At 40.6% G+C, this 15,263-nt stretch overlaps 1 protein-coding gene across 1 annotated transcript in view; it reads left to right on the top strand.

The window, feature by feature from the left end:
• Positions 1-220: 220 nt before the first annotated feature.
• GRAMD2B (GRAM domain containing 2B) overlaps positions 221-15,263 on the top strand; it is a 68,253-nt gene continuing 53,210 nt past the window's right edge. The window contains exon 1 of the mRNA XM_042451120.1: positions 221-441. Coding sequence (XP_042307054.1) covers positions 314-441 — 128 coding nt within the window. The 5' untranslated portion in view covers positions 221-313. The remainder of the gene's footprint in view (positions 442-15,263) is intronic.

Raw genomic sequence — 15,263 nt, 5'->3', positions numbered from 1 at the left:
AAAATAAAATAAAATGTGTTCAAAATTAAATTAATATCTTTCTCTCGCACTCTTTGATGCCTTTAGTGGAGCTTTTATATGACTAACCTGAAGACTTTGTGCCAAAGTCAATAAGACTGCCTTAAGACAGGTACACAAAGGGTTGCCCATCAGTAGTTAAAACAGAATGTGACATCATGCAAATCAGTAACTTATTAAAACTGGAGGGGAAAAAGCCCTTCCTGCTTCAGGTAAATTCAGAGTAAGAATCCATGTCACATATCCGCAAATGCCTATACTGTTTTAGGTGAGAAGCACTGGTTCTTTATCCAATATGGTGAGGAAAAGGCACACGTCTGATGACTGGGATGTTTCATACAAGAGTCAATCCAGCTTCCAGACATCAAGTGGTGAACCTTCTCCCCTCAGCCCTATGGATGACACTGGTTCAGTGTTTATAAGGTATGTTAATGAACTTGGATTCTGATGTTTTGTTTTGTTTTTTCATTGCAACCTTTTCCTGAATATATTTTGATTTAATAAAATATTATTAGGTCCATTCCAACACTGTGGATTGCTTTGGGCTGCTTCCAGGTAGGACATCAGTAGGGATTGGTGACAACTTAATTTGGTTAATTTTTTAAATCAGAATTGACCAAAAGTCTCAAAGTCTGAATGCAAGGAAGCAAAATGATATACATTTGCTCATCGCTAGACACTTGACAAGTGGCAATGAACATAAATGATACCTTTCTAGCGATCAGTAATGTTTTCATTTTGATCAAGACTCTGGTCAAATAAGTTCTCTGTTCCACAAGGACTGACTCTACCCTATCAATAAAAAGTTAGGACTGTGCTGTCACAGAAGATTCTGCCTGGCCCCATTTCAGAAACAGAGTAGTATCACAGAAATTTATTTTTCTTTCCCAGAATGTATATGCAGAGTCTAAAACTGTAGGCTACATGAATATTTTCCTTCATTGTGAATTCACATAATAAACAAACAGATCTACATTGCTCAGATTGGAACTCCACTTTCCAGTGTATTTTGCACTTTTGCTAATGTTGTGGCATGGTTCTCAGCAGTATAAATGTATCAAAATATGCATTTAAGCAAGTGTGTAGCTATGAGAGGAGGCAAAATGAACACTTTGATTCACCCACAAATATGAATTCTACCCCCACAATGAAATTTACATTTAGACCCCCAATTTTAGATAGTGAGACAGTGATAACTGTATGTACTTATAACTTGTATATTTGCTGTGTTTTGTTTGTTTCATCAGATACCTAAACTCTATTTCTAAATGCTCAGCTGAGGTTCTACGTGACTGAAATGCTACATATTTCAGGAACAAGGGCAAAAGTCATTGGGGCAGAATCTTTATTTGAGTCACAATTTCCTTATTCTCTTCATGCTGCCTCCGCCCCAACATACATTCTGTAGCTAAATCCCTGCATTGAACAGTATAAAGTCAGCTTTATGTATCCACAGATTTTTTTTATCAATGGATTTAACTATCCACAGGTTGAAAATATTCAAAAATAACATAAATTGCAAAAGTAAACATTGTTTTTGCCATTTTCTGTAAGAGATATCATTTCATAACACCACTGTATTTAATGGGACTTGACCATCCACAGATTTTGGTATTCATTGGGGAATCCTGGATCCAAACCCCAGCAGATACCAATGGCCCACTGTACTTTCAAAGAAAGGATAACATTCAAATGTGTATTTTGAAAAGACTTTTTTAATGTTTAATGAAAAATATGGAGCAGAACTGAATGATGGATAAAATATGCAATAGTGCCATGGACTGAACATTAACAGAATGAGACGCCCTTAGAGGGTAACCTATGTTCTACTTCCACATGTATCTCAAAGTTGACTGTCCATAGGCATACAGAACAGCGAGTATAATATTTTACATGCGCATAAGAAATGAGCAGACCAGAGTCTAAAAGAGCCAGTTATACGCATTTGATCTTCTTGTGTCCTGTGCATAGACAGCGTCACTATTGCCATCATCTCCATCACCTAACATAATTGAAAACTGGCAATGAAATGGCAACTGGGTTTTTTTAAAAAACAAAACAAAACAGCAACAATTCCAGTATCCAAAAACAGGAAGATCCCAGGATCCCAATTATTCTCTCAAACAAACAATGCTCTCCATGTGCCTTGTTTTCAGTGGATTGTGTGTGGTTGACAAACGCTATTGTACCACCAAATTTGGAAACTGCAAAGACCACAAATACAAAGAGGAACCCATATTCAGACTGTGAGCCACATGCTGTTCATTTCTGACCTAAATCAAAACACCCAGTGTACCTTTATAGACTGTACTGACAATCCAGTTTAATTACCTGGATTGTGCTACTTATTAAGCACAAAACTGATTGAATCAAATGTATTTCTGATCAGTATTGACAATTCATGGGCATCCGTAACTAATTCTAATGAACTAGCTGAGGAATATGAGAATGGAAACCAAATAATGAAGTCTATATAATTTCATGTGTTTCTTACATAAGCAGAATATACACACAGCCCTTCAGTAGTGCTATGTAAGGATGTCAGACTTCTTTGTATTTGCTCATGTAAAACACTGGCAAAGTGAAATGGCTGAAGTGTATTTGACTCTCATCACCCAATGGATGTAGTATGTTCTAGCTAGAGAATGCCAGGGCAATGCTTGGGCAAAGTACTTCCAGTGTACCCCCTTAATCTCAAAGGGAGGTGCATCCAAAAACAATAATAATCATCTAGATTAATTTATTTCAATCTGATTTCAGGCTTTGATGTGAGACAGAAATGGCTTTGGTCACTTTGGCAGATGACAGAAGCCAAGAACTAAAAGGGGGAGTATGGGCCCGAACAAACAAGTCAAAATAAAGCTGCTTTGGGTCACTGTGGAGATATGCTGTTTAAATGACACATGCATTTTAAGAGGCCAGAAGCAGGGACGTAGTCAGGATTTTAGGAAGGGGGGGGGTCCAGACTAAGTGCCACCTTATAATGGGTCTTGGGTGCAGCGGCACAGCAGCACACACCATTCATTTTTCTAATGGAAGGGGGGGGTCCGGACCCCAAGGTCCCCCCCCCCCTTGGCTACATCCCTGCCAGAAGCTACACCAAAGCTGCACTCCAGTCCTTAGAACTGGAGCATGGCTTTGATGCGGCTTCCAGCCTCTTAGGACGCATGCATCATTTAAACAACATACCTCCAAAGTGACCCAAAGCAGCTTTATTTTGGCCTGTCTGTTGGGACCCTGTGTCCCTATTGGTTCTGCTAGACCTCTGAGTGGTTTTGAATACCATTGACCATAGTGTCCTTCTAGCATGGGATTTGGAGGCACTGTTTATGGTGGCTTTGTTATTTTCCGGAGGAGTGAACCCAGAAGGTAGTGCTGGGAAATTCTTGTTCGACCCCTTGGTGGTTAGCGTGTGCAGTCCCTCATGAATCTGTTTTGTCCCCCATGCTGCTTAACATATACATGAAATGCTGGAAGAGTTTGTCCAGAGTTTTAGGGTTCAGTCCCATCAGTATGTAGGTGACACTATTGCCACAGTCACAAAATGATGATCTTTTCATAATTGATAAGTACATCTATGATGTAAGATAAACGCTACCTCTGTGATGTCAGGTCTTAATAGATAATTTTTTAAAAAATTAGGTAATCTTGGGGGTTTGGTGTACTAGTGCAGCCCATTAGGGGTTGAAATATAGCCCCTGCCCTCTCTGTTGCTGCCCATTCTGCTATATGATTGAGGCCTTTCACCTGCCTCAGAATTATAGCAAATACAGTGGTGCCTCGGGTTACGAAATTAATTCGTAACGCGGCCGCTTTCGTAACCCGAAAAGCCTTCGTAAGCCGAATTGCCATAGGCGCTAATGGGGAAAAGCCGCGATTCCGTGCGAAAAAGCCGAAAAAAGCACCAAAAGTTTTTCGTAACCCGAAAAAACATTCGTAACCCGAAACAATAATTCCCTATGGGATTTTTTCGTATCCCGAAAATTTCGTAACCTGGGTATTTCGTATCCCGAGGTACCACTGTATCTAACTTTGTCATCCTCTGATATCTGTCCCTAAAATGGAAACAGACACAAATCAAACTCCAGAAAATATTTTACTGTATTCAGAATAACTTCCCAGATTGTTGTCATCTTATAAAACTAACTATAAGGTGTCACCTGAAAGACATCTTAGGTATTTGTGTTGTACCAGACACCAGAAAGATAGAATGGATGGGGGGGGGGGGGCTATCAAATTGTGTTTGCAAACTATATTTATTTTACCTAATAGACAGTTTTGATTTTACACTGCTGTTTTGACCTTAGCAATAGAAATTCCTAGCAAGGGTCCAATTATTTATACAAGCGAACACCTAGATATGTCTCCATGATGATGAAGTATCTGTAGCCTGCAGATGTAGCAGGAACCAGGCTGAAATTATTATGGTGTAACAAGCAGTATTTGTCTGGGTTATGGCCAGCTGACTGATGTACTGAATGATAGCGATTACTGTGCAAAAACAGATACTGCTACAATATATTCTGATGTATTTGCTGCAATGTCATTGTAACTCTCCTGCCAAGGAAGGCATCCAGAATGTTGTGCTACTAAAAAAATATCCAGTTATTTTACTGGTTACATTTATATTCTGCCCTTCCTCCAAGATGCTCTCTGTCTCATTTTTATTGCTTAATTCTGTTTAACATAAGGGATGGTAAGCTATCTAAAATATTGTGAAAATACAGAGACATCCAGCTCTTAATGTTCTTACACAAATTGTTATTTTTTGGTTTGCCAAGGTCCTATTCCCAAATCCAAACCACTACACTATGCTGGCTTTTCTTGCACAAATATAGGTTGGGAGAGAGGGGGGGAAATAAATAAATATTTTACGGCTGGGATAGGCAACTGAAGTCCTCAAGATCTTTTTTGCCTATAGTTTCCATCTGTCTGAAAAGTGAGAGATTCTTGGAGTTACAGTCCAGGAATATCAGGAGAACCATCTCCCCACCACCACCAGTTTACAGTGTACAAAATTTAGTTAGAATCATAGAGTTGGAAGAGACCGCAAGGGTCATCCAGTCCAACCCTCCCGCCATGCAGGAACTCTCCATCAAAGCATCCCTGACAGATGGCCATCCAGCCTCTGTTTGAAGACCTCTAAGGAAGGAGACTCCACTACACTCCGAGGGAGTTTGTTCCACTGTCAAACAGCCCTTACTGTCAGGAAGTTCCTCCTAATGTTAAGGTGGAATCTCTTTTCCTGTAGCTTGCATCCATGTTCTAGTCTCTGGAGCAACAGAAAACAAGCTTGCTCCCTCCTCACTATGACATCCCTTCAAATATTTAAACAGGGCTATCATATCACCTCTTAACCTTCTCTTCTCCAGGCTAAACATCCCCAACTCCCTAAATTGTTCCTCATAGGGCATGGTTTCCAGACTCTTCACCATTTTAGTTGCCCTCCTTTGGACACACTCCAGTTTCTCAATGTCCTTTTAAAATTGTGGTGCCCAGAACTGGACACAATATTCTAGGTGGGGCCTGACCAGATCAGAATACAGTGGCACTATTACTTCTCTTGATCTAGACACTATACTTCTATTGATGCAGCCTAAAATAGCATTGGCCTTGTTAGCTGCCGCATCGCACTGTTGACTCATGTTCAACTTGTGGTCCACTTGGACTCCTAGATCCCTTTCACACGTAGTTTCATTCAGCCAGGTGTCACCCATCCTATATCAGTTCATTTCATTTTTCTGCCCTAAGTGCAGTACCTTACATTTCTCCGTGTTGAATTTCATTCTGTTAGCTTTGGTCCAGCTTTCTAGTCTATTCAAGTCATTTTGAATTTTGATCCTGTCCTCTGGGGTATTAGCTACTCCTCCTAATTTAGTGTCATCTGCAAATTTGATAAGTATGCCCCCAATTCTGTCATCCAGGTCATTGATAAAGATGTTGAATAGCACTGGGCCCAGTACAGAACTCTGTGGGACCCCACTGGTCACTTCTCTCCAGGATGAAAAGGAGCCATTGTTGAGCACCCTTTGGGTTCGGCCGGTCAACCAGTTACAAATTCATGTAAAAGTTGCCTTGTCTAGCCCACATTTTACAAGCTTGTTTGCAAGAATGTCATGGGGAACTTTGTCAAAGGCCTTATTGAAATCAAGATATACTATATCCACAGCATTCCCTTCATCTACCAAGATGGTCATTTTATCAAAGAAAGAGATTAGGTTTGTCTGGCATGACTTGTTTCTCTGAAACCCATGTTGACTTTTTGTGATTATGGCATTGCCTTCTAAATGTTCACAGACTTTCTGTTTAATGATCTGCTCTAGAATCTTTCCTAGTACTGATGTCAGACTAACTGGATGATAATTGTTGGGATCCTCTTTTTCTCCCCCTTTTTGAAGATGAGGACAATGTTTACCCTCCTCCAGTCTGCTGGGATTTCTCCTGTTCTCCAGGAGTTTTCAAAGATTATTGCCAATGGTTCCGATGTTACATTTGCCAGTTCTTTTAATACCCTTGGATGTAGTTCATCAGGTCCTGGAGACTTATATTCATTTAGATTAACTAGATATTCCTATACTATCTCTTTATTTATTCTGTGCTGAATTTCCCCTGTTCTGTCCTCTGCTCCATTATCCTCAGGTTGAGCACCCTTTTCCTTTCCTGAGAAGACTGAGGCAAAGAAGGTGTTGAGTAATTCTGCCTTTTCTCTGTCCCCTGTTAGCATTTTGCCATCTTTTCGACGCAGTGGCCCTATCATTTCCTTCTTCTTCCTTTTGCTGCGGACATATCCAAAAAAGCCCTTTTTGTTGTTCTTAACCTCTCTAGCAAGCCTGAGTTCATTCTGCGCTTTAGCTTTTCTGACTTTACCCCTACACATGCCTGCTATTTCTTTGAATTCCTTTTTCGTGATTTCCCCCTTTTTCCATTTCTTATACATGTTCCGTTTCAAACTTAGCTCAGTTTAAAGTTCCTTAGTCATCCATCCTGGTTTCTTGAGACACCTCCCATTTTTCTTTCTCACTGGAACTGTTTGAAATTGTGCCTTCAGTATCTCCCTTTTGAGAAACTCCCATCCGTCCTGAACTCCCTTCTCCTTTAGTATTTCTGACCATGGGATCACTCTCAATACTTCTCTAAGTTTAGTGAAACCCCCTCTCCTAAAGTCTAGAATGTGTGTCTGACTATGCCTGGCTTCTCCTTTCCACTCCAGGAGAACATGGTCACTTCTACCTAATGATCCCACCACTTGCACCCCATTAACTAGGTCATCCCTGTTGGTTAGGATCAAATCTAAAATAGCTGACTGCCTTGTTGCCTCTTCCACCTTTTAGAAAATGAAATTGTCTTTGAGGCAAGTAAGGAATGTATGCTGGGTCTACCTGATGGCTCCCTCTGAGGCCGAGATGACAGTTGAGGAAAGAGGTGCCTCTTCCTTCAGGCAGTCCCTGATGTTGCTGGGTCTGCCTGATGGCTCCCTCTGAGGCCAAGATGACAGTGAAGGAGGGAGGGGCCTCTTCCTTCAGGCAGACCCCGATGTTGCATTATCTAAAGAATATAAATAAGTATTGTGCTCTTTATAGCTACTCGGAGGCAATTCTAAAAATAGTAAAAGAAAATTATATTGTTCTTGGTATACGGATGGATACTTTTCACAGTAGCATTCACAAATATTTGATCTTTAATTTACTGAAGGAATTTCAGATTGACCAACACCCAGATCGTTAGCAACTGTTACAGTCATTGTAAATAAACTGAGGCAATTGCTGGATGAATAGCTTTAAAAATGACAACCAGGATACAAAATGGGGGGAGGAAAGAGAGAACGTATTCATTTCTCATATATATTTGATCAGTGGAGCTAAGGAGACATGAGTAGTGATGGTGAACCAAGTTAAGAATCCTCCAGCCCTCCTTCTATGACATACTTCATATTTAAACAGTTGTTGAAGAAAAACGGGTTCTTTACCTCCAACAGGTGCTTTTCAAGCAGTTTCTGTTCAGCCACGCATAGGCAGCCACTTAGAGCAATGTTTGGACAATTTCTAGAATTAAGACGAAGAAGCTGACACCTCTGTCCCAGCACTCCAAGTGAAAAGTACTGCTGTTTTTCCTTTTGTGTGTGCTTTGAGAGGAAGGACAGGCACTGTTTCTTCCTACCATTCCTTTTATAATAGTCATAAGAGTAACCCACAGTAGGGAAAGCAGCATGGAAGAAGGAGAGTCATGTGACTGCACAGATGAGTATGAGACATACACAAGTTCCAGGTAAGCAACCTGTTTTGTTTTCTTTTTTTCATGGACTCTGAGCATGGAAAAGTAGAGAGCTGACAGACCTAAAAAAGCAGGTTCATGTCTTCAGCTGAACAGGTTGCTGAGAATGAGTTTATCAAAGCGAACATCAGTTCATTTCTTCTAGTCCAACGCATAATGTTTTACATATCTAGATAGAATTGATTGGACAACTGCTCTGCAGGTTCCAGGAAGTAGATCTTTCTGAAGAAAACAGGCCTCATGGCAATTGTTTATAAACTAATGTCCTCCCACAACATGCAAAGAGATTGTCCTCTTTGAACTAATTGCATAGTGTGGTAGTAGAAACATTTTAGTGGCAAGCCATTGAGGAGATGTGCCTTTGAAGTGTTTTTAATAACAAATAAATAAATGTTTTGCAGAAAGAGATTTTCCCTAGACAGAAGTACAAAATCTAGATATGGAGGGTCTACTCAGTATTAATCTTAGGGTTGGGCAAGAAAAATAGAAAGAACAACTTGCACCATAACAAGGGAAACTTTTGGAAGAATGAACATGACTGGATATAAAACTCTGCCAGGACAAAAAGGGTTTCTTTTTTACATTCAGATATGTTCTACATCTAGACAAAGAATTAGAGAGTAGGCAATGCCTGCAGTGGCCCTCCTTGTATAAGTATCCTATCTGCAAAAAGGGAGACAAAGATTGCAGGTATCTATAAGTTCAAGGTGTTTCGCTATCAATTGGATAAGAACTAAGGACAAATTCCAAAGATGTATTAGAACTGTTAAAGGAGATTATTGAGAGAAACATTTAACTAATAAGTGAGCAAACAATTATGGTATGTGCCCAGGAAGGTCTAAGGTTAAAAAGAAGGTTCATGCAAATACACACTGCACATTTGTTAAAAACAAGTGCAAAGAGAGTCAGGTACTGAGGAAGCAAAGGGCCACTCATGTTCCCTGTTCAAGGTATCCGTGAGAATGTTAACCTAAGAACCTTTACTAAACGCAAAATTTTGATGCTCCTCTAGCTTCTTCAAAGGTAAAGGTATTAAAAATCATTCAGGAGAAGGGCGAAATGATGTGGCTAGAGTCATGGGGCTGCATTTTGTCAAGATGGTGGTTTTGTTGGAGGGATATCCATGTAGGCAGAGTCCACTCAGTTCTTTGGCCATGTAGTCTCTGGAGAGAAAGAGTCATAAAATCCAGGCAATAAAATTTAAATTCCATTAGCAACAAAAAAGTAACTTCCCTTAAGATCTAGGCTGTGTATATTTGAGGCTTTGTCTCTAGACAAAGAATACTGAATTTCTAAAGAAGCCTCTGTGCTCTTGCAGCTGGGGAAACGTATAGCTGCTATGTAGGTGAAACCCAACAAATGCAGTCCCAATTTTTTTTTAAGTCTTTAACCTCTATTGGAAGTTGAACTCTCATAGAGCTAAATTCCAGTCCCTTAGTTCCCTCTTCTTTAGGATTCCTTGGAAGCATCTAAAATGTGGTATCCTCAAATCCAGATTTTGTCCAGATTTGGATGTTATTTTATTTTGCTACATAACCAACACAGCTTTCCCCTTGATATGTTAACCTAAGAAGAGTACTGTGGGACAACTTTTCACAAGGTGGTCAAGCAGTTGCCTAAGCCATCAGCAAGAAATGAGCACACTAATATTCCTGCTTATGTTCCCAACAGCTGATAAAGATGATTTAGCCTCAGGAACTGGAGAGACTACCCAGCCATCATGACCATCTTGACAACCAATAGCCTCTGAGAATTTATCTAATCTTTTAAAGCCATCTGAGTTAATAGCCATCACCTCAACTTGTGGAAGCAGGTTTCATCATTTTTGGACCTAAATTCCCCACCATTCAGCTTCAGATTCTAGTATTATATGAAAGTTCTGTCTCTCTACTTTCTCCATAAATTTCAAAATTGTATAGCCTTCTACCATGCTTTCCTTTATTTGGTTTTTGCCTCTCAAGCTGCACACCTTCCAAATGTTGTAACCATTTCTTCATCGGGGAGTTTCTCCAGTCTTCTGAACATTTTGTTTGCCCTTGGCCCTTATCACACATGAGACTGGAACTCTAAACCAAAGTACAGTGGTACCCCGGGATACGAATTGATCGCGTTACGAAATTTCCGGGTTACGAAAAAGTTAGATTGGAAAAAACTGTTCTGGGTTACGATGTTTTTTTCGGGTTACGAAATTTTTTTCGGCGCGAAATTCAAACGCGCGGCTTTCCAGCGCTAACGGAAAGCCCTTTTCGGGTTGCGAAATTACTCGGGTTACGAACGGAGCGGCGGAACAAATTAAATTCGTAACCCGAGGGAGCACTGTACTTCCATAACCCTTCTGTGGTGAGGGGGAAGTGGAGTCACTTCGAATTCAAGGCAATTCACATGATGAACTATCACATATGAAGAATGAAATTGTGGTAATTACAGGGTTAAAGTGGAGCAAATGCACATTGAATTACCACACCAGTACATACCATGCGGATTCAATGATTCAAATTGGGACCCTTGCACATGCTCAGTGGTGGTCTGAATGCATCGTGAACCTTTGCACTTCCAGGGTGAAGAAGGAGGCCACTACCTGGTTCCACTTTCACGTGAATACTAGCCTCATGTGAAAGATTGCTTCATGTTCTATGGGCTTTAGAGTCTGTTTTGGCACCCAAACTAGTACTCTTTTTCTGGGATATATGATCCAATTTTTGCAGCCACACGAGCAGCCTTTCTATGAGATATATGGTCTGTTTTTTGCAGCCACACAAGCAGTCTTTCTATGGGATATATGGTCCAATTTTTGCAGCCACACAAGCAGCCTTTCTATGGGATATATGGTCCGTTTTTTCCAGTCACACAAGCTCCCTTTCTATGGGATATATGGTCCATTCTTCCAGTCACACAAGCACCCATAAGAGACAGACCAAGGTGAAGAAGGAGAAAGAGGCAAGCAGCACTGGGCAGTCATGGCCAGAGCCTTCCTTCCACCTCCAGTCCCGGCTCTTCCCTCACAAAGCCCCAGTAATACAGCCCTTCCCTGATCTCCTCCTCTTCCTCCTCCACAGCTCCAGCTGCTTCCCTCCCTTCCTCAGGCAGCAACATAATAAGGCAGGCTGGGCTCCCTTCGTGATGCCCTGTGTCTCTGTGTCTGTCTCTGAAAGAGAAAGAGAGAGAGAGAAGAGTGGCAACTCCGTCTCTTTGGGACATTAACCCTTCCTCAACTGCCATTCATCGCCAGCAGCAGCTGCATGAGCTCATCTGCACCACCACCTCCTTTCTATGGGATATATGGTCCATCTTTTTCCAGCCACATAAGCAGCCTTCCCCAACAGCATCAGAAGCAGCCGCTTTCCCCCTCCTTGCCAGCATGTCTCCTGTCCACGTTAAAGTGTGAATATATTCATTCGCCAATATGCCCTTTCCTCAGCGGCATCGGAAACAACCGCATTTCCTCTCGACAGCAATGGAAGTGGGGGGAGTACCAGAAGCAAATGGGACAAAATTGCAGCATGGCATCATGGGAAATATGGGACCTTAGAGGTTTGGGGGCTGTACCGGGATGGAAGCAAAGCTGTATTCCACACTAGACCAATTCAGAGTGAAATCGCTTAGAAGCAATTTTTGTGAATTTGCTTGTTACTGAATTCACCAAAATGAGGAGTCACTTCAGATTCACTGCGAATGCGCCCCGGAACGATTCCTCATAGAAAGCAATCATGTGAATTCTCATTGTTGGACCCATAGTGGCTTCGGATTTGAGCTGCAAAACCTCTCCTGTGATAAGGGCCCTTGTTTCATTTTCATAAAGATCAGATTCTACAAGGATGCCTATAAAATGTGCTGTATGCTGACACCAAATCTGCCTTCACATCTGTTAGAAAGTTTGAAGGAGAGGCCATAATTTCTCTCAATTGCACCAATGTGTCGGGAAGCCAGGAAATATAATGCTCCATGAAATTTAGAGGAAATGAGATAAGATCCCACCTCTCAAGACTGAAAATCACTTAGGTTTTCAAAAGTCAGTGGAAAATTAGAGGATCAGATCCAAATTCAATAAGAAAAAAAATCTAACCATGATAGAACTGTATTAGTGGGGTTTGCTCATCACTATACATAGCACTGCTGTGGAAGATCATGGCTAGAATGTCACACTAAGGGGGGAAATGCAATTTTGTTAATCATCTAGATGGCTCTTTAGGGTGTGGATTGCTAGCATGAATAGTGTGTTTCAATTGTGGTGCATTTGCTTTTCAAAGAGACGTTTCACTACATCCATAATACATAGGCTATTAAGACTACATAATAATACAGTGCCTCATACTTGTGTAACAAGATCTGGCCACTGAATAAAAGCTTACAGTTTGAGAAGATTTTCCATCCACATTGGCAACTGCTCAATTTCCTATTTATCTTTTATAAGACTCTATGGGCTTAAAGCATAAGGTCACATTAAAACATTAATGCTTTAAATAGTGAGTACTTCAGATCACTCAACAAAAATCAAGGGTATAGTTTTTAAAACAAGGGGGGGGGGGAACTTCCAACTCGCCACTGACTCTTCTGGTAGCACAGGCATAGTCTGTGACTTGAATGGTAGAGGACAATAGTTTGGGGAATTTATCCCTTGATCAGGACAAGAGGCTACTGTCAGAACAGAACATGGAGAAACAGAATGGTTCCCAATTGGCAAAGGAGTCAGACAAGGCTGCATCTTATCACCCTAACTGTTCAACTTATATGCAGAACATATTGTAAGAAAAGGAGGTATGGACACAGAAGAAGAAGTGAAAATAGGAGGAAGGAATATCAACAATCTGAGATATGCAGATGACACCATAATACTAGCAGAAAACCTCAACGACCTGGAACAACTACTAAGAAAGATCAAGGAAGAAAGTGCAAAGGCAGGCCTATTGTTGAACATAAAGAAAACAAAAATAATGACCACAGAGAACCTACACAAATTTGAATTAGACAACTAAGAAATAGAACATATCTGGAATCAAATATTGATAGAAATGGAGACTGCAGCCAGGAAATCAGAAGAAAATTAAGAATGGGAAAGACAGCTATGAAAGAACTAGAGAAGATCCTAAAATACAAGGGTATACACCTGAGCACAAAATCATACAACCCATGGTATTCCCAATTGCCATGTATGGATCTGAGAGCTGGACAGTTAAGAAGGAGGATATGAGGAAAATCAACCCATTCAAAATGTGTTGCTGGAGAAAAGTGCTAAGGATTCATTCCATGGACAGCCAAAAAGACAAGCAAATAGGTCCTAGAGCAAATCAAGAGAAAAATCTCCCTAGAAGCCAAAACTCAGGGTGTCGTACTTTGGACACATCATGAAAAGGCATGAACCATTGGAAAAAACAGTAATGCTGGGAAAGGTAGAGTGAAGTAGAAAGAGAGGAAGACTGCATGCAAGATGAATGGATCACGAGTATGAGTTTGTAGGAGTTGAGCAGAGCAGTGGAGGACAGAGGGTCTTGGAGATGTCTCATCAGCAGGGTTACCATGGGTTGAGATCAACTCAAGGGCAGTTAACAACAACAAAGGCAAAGTAGAAGACCCAGAATGAGCTGGCCATGTGGATGAACTGGAAGAATCAATTTCAGTTATGGAACAAAAGACAGAATTAGTAGCCAGGCCTCCATAATCTCCTCAGGGGTCAGTACTATGGTAAACCAGAGATAATTCTCAAGTCAAATTGCATTTATTTCTTTTCTTTCTCTACAGGCAGTTGAGTTTTAGAGAAAAGTCTGATATACATTGCAGGTCACACAGTATACATTTTCATCATTTCCAACTTGTAGTAGTATAGCTGTCTCCTTGTTTTTCACAGAGAGAGGATGTGAAGGATGGCTGTAAATATGCTGTTCACAACACTTTGCTTCCTCAGAAAAAGAGATGTATTCCTCAGAAAGAGAGATTTATGGAGACAGAATCCATATGAATTCAGTATATCCATATGCATACATTACTAAGATAAAATAAACTAGCATAATCTGTTTTATTGGACTAAGAGCAGGGAGCTGAACACACTTTTAAGTTTCAAAGTTCTTTGTTGGGCAAAGGGATGAGTAAGGATTAAAGAACTCTATGACAGATCCTAAACTTACTAAAGACTCTTTTCTGCAACTATGTTCAATTTGTTAACTTAGGATCTCAAGGCTCCCAAGTCTGAGCCAGCAAACAAAGCAAGGATAGTTTCCCAGCATGGTGAGCAAAGGAAAGCTGGAGTCTTAGACAAAAGGCCTTGACTATCATATGCAAGTACTTTCCATCTTGTGCCACTAGTACTCCGCTCTACATGCAAGTCTTGTAGACTGAACTTTGGCTTCTAGTGTGGTCTGGGCTTCAGTGCTTGCCTTTCTGAACATTCAGATAACTACAAAGACAAGGCTGACTGGGAGATTTTTGGAGTCTCCAAAACAAATTTTCCAAGCTCTGAAGAACATTTCTCTGGTCACAGAAATAGTGGGATAAAACAAAAGGGAACATTCTCCAAGAATAAGGGATTGACCAAAGTATTTCAGAGGCCACAAGTGCCAAGTGGCATGTATGTTTAATATACCTATATATCAAGTCAGTGTATGTAGAAAAATAATTTTGGAGAAGGGAAGTGGTATTTCGTGTCTTCAATGTTAGTGGGCCAATGAATCTGCTCCAGGTTTTAAAGGAGCTAGCCAAAGTAATGACCTTGGTTTGAAAATGGCATCTGGAACCTTATATGGCTTCTTTAAGGTCTGGTATAAAACTTGGAGTGGATTCACCACCCCATTGACATGGAAACCACCAACCTTTTTTTTATGAAAAGGGGAGTATAAATCTTAAAATAAAATGCATTAGTATGGGGAAAGATATGCCACCCAGTGGAAGTGTGCATTTTATGTTTTTAACCAAAAAATCAGTCACTGTAATAGAAAATGTCACATATTAGAAAAACAAGCCATAGGAAATTGCAGGGACACATG

The sequence above is a fragment of the Sceloporus undulatus genome, chromosome 2, assembly GCF_019175285.1.
Source record: "Sceloporus undulatus isolate JIND9_A2432 ecotype Alabama chromosome 2, SceUnd_v1.1, whole genome shotgun sequence".
In the NCBI taxonomy this organism is placed as follows: domain Eukaryota; kingdom Metazoa; phylum Chordata; class Lepidosauria; order Squamata; family Phrynosomatidae; genus Sceloporus; species Sceloporus undulatus.
Note: the sequence above shows the minus strand (reverse complement) of the source record. Positions and strands in the feature narration are given on the sequence as shown.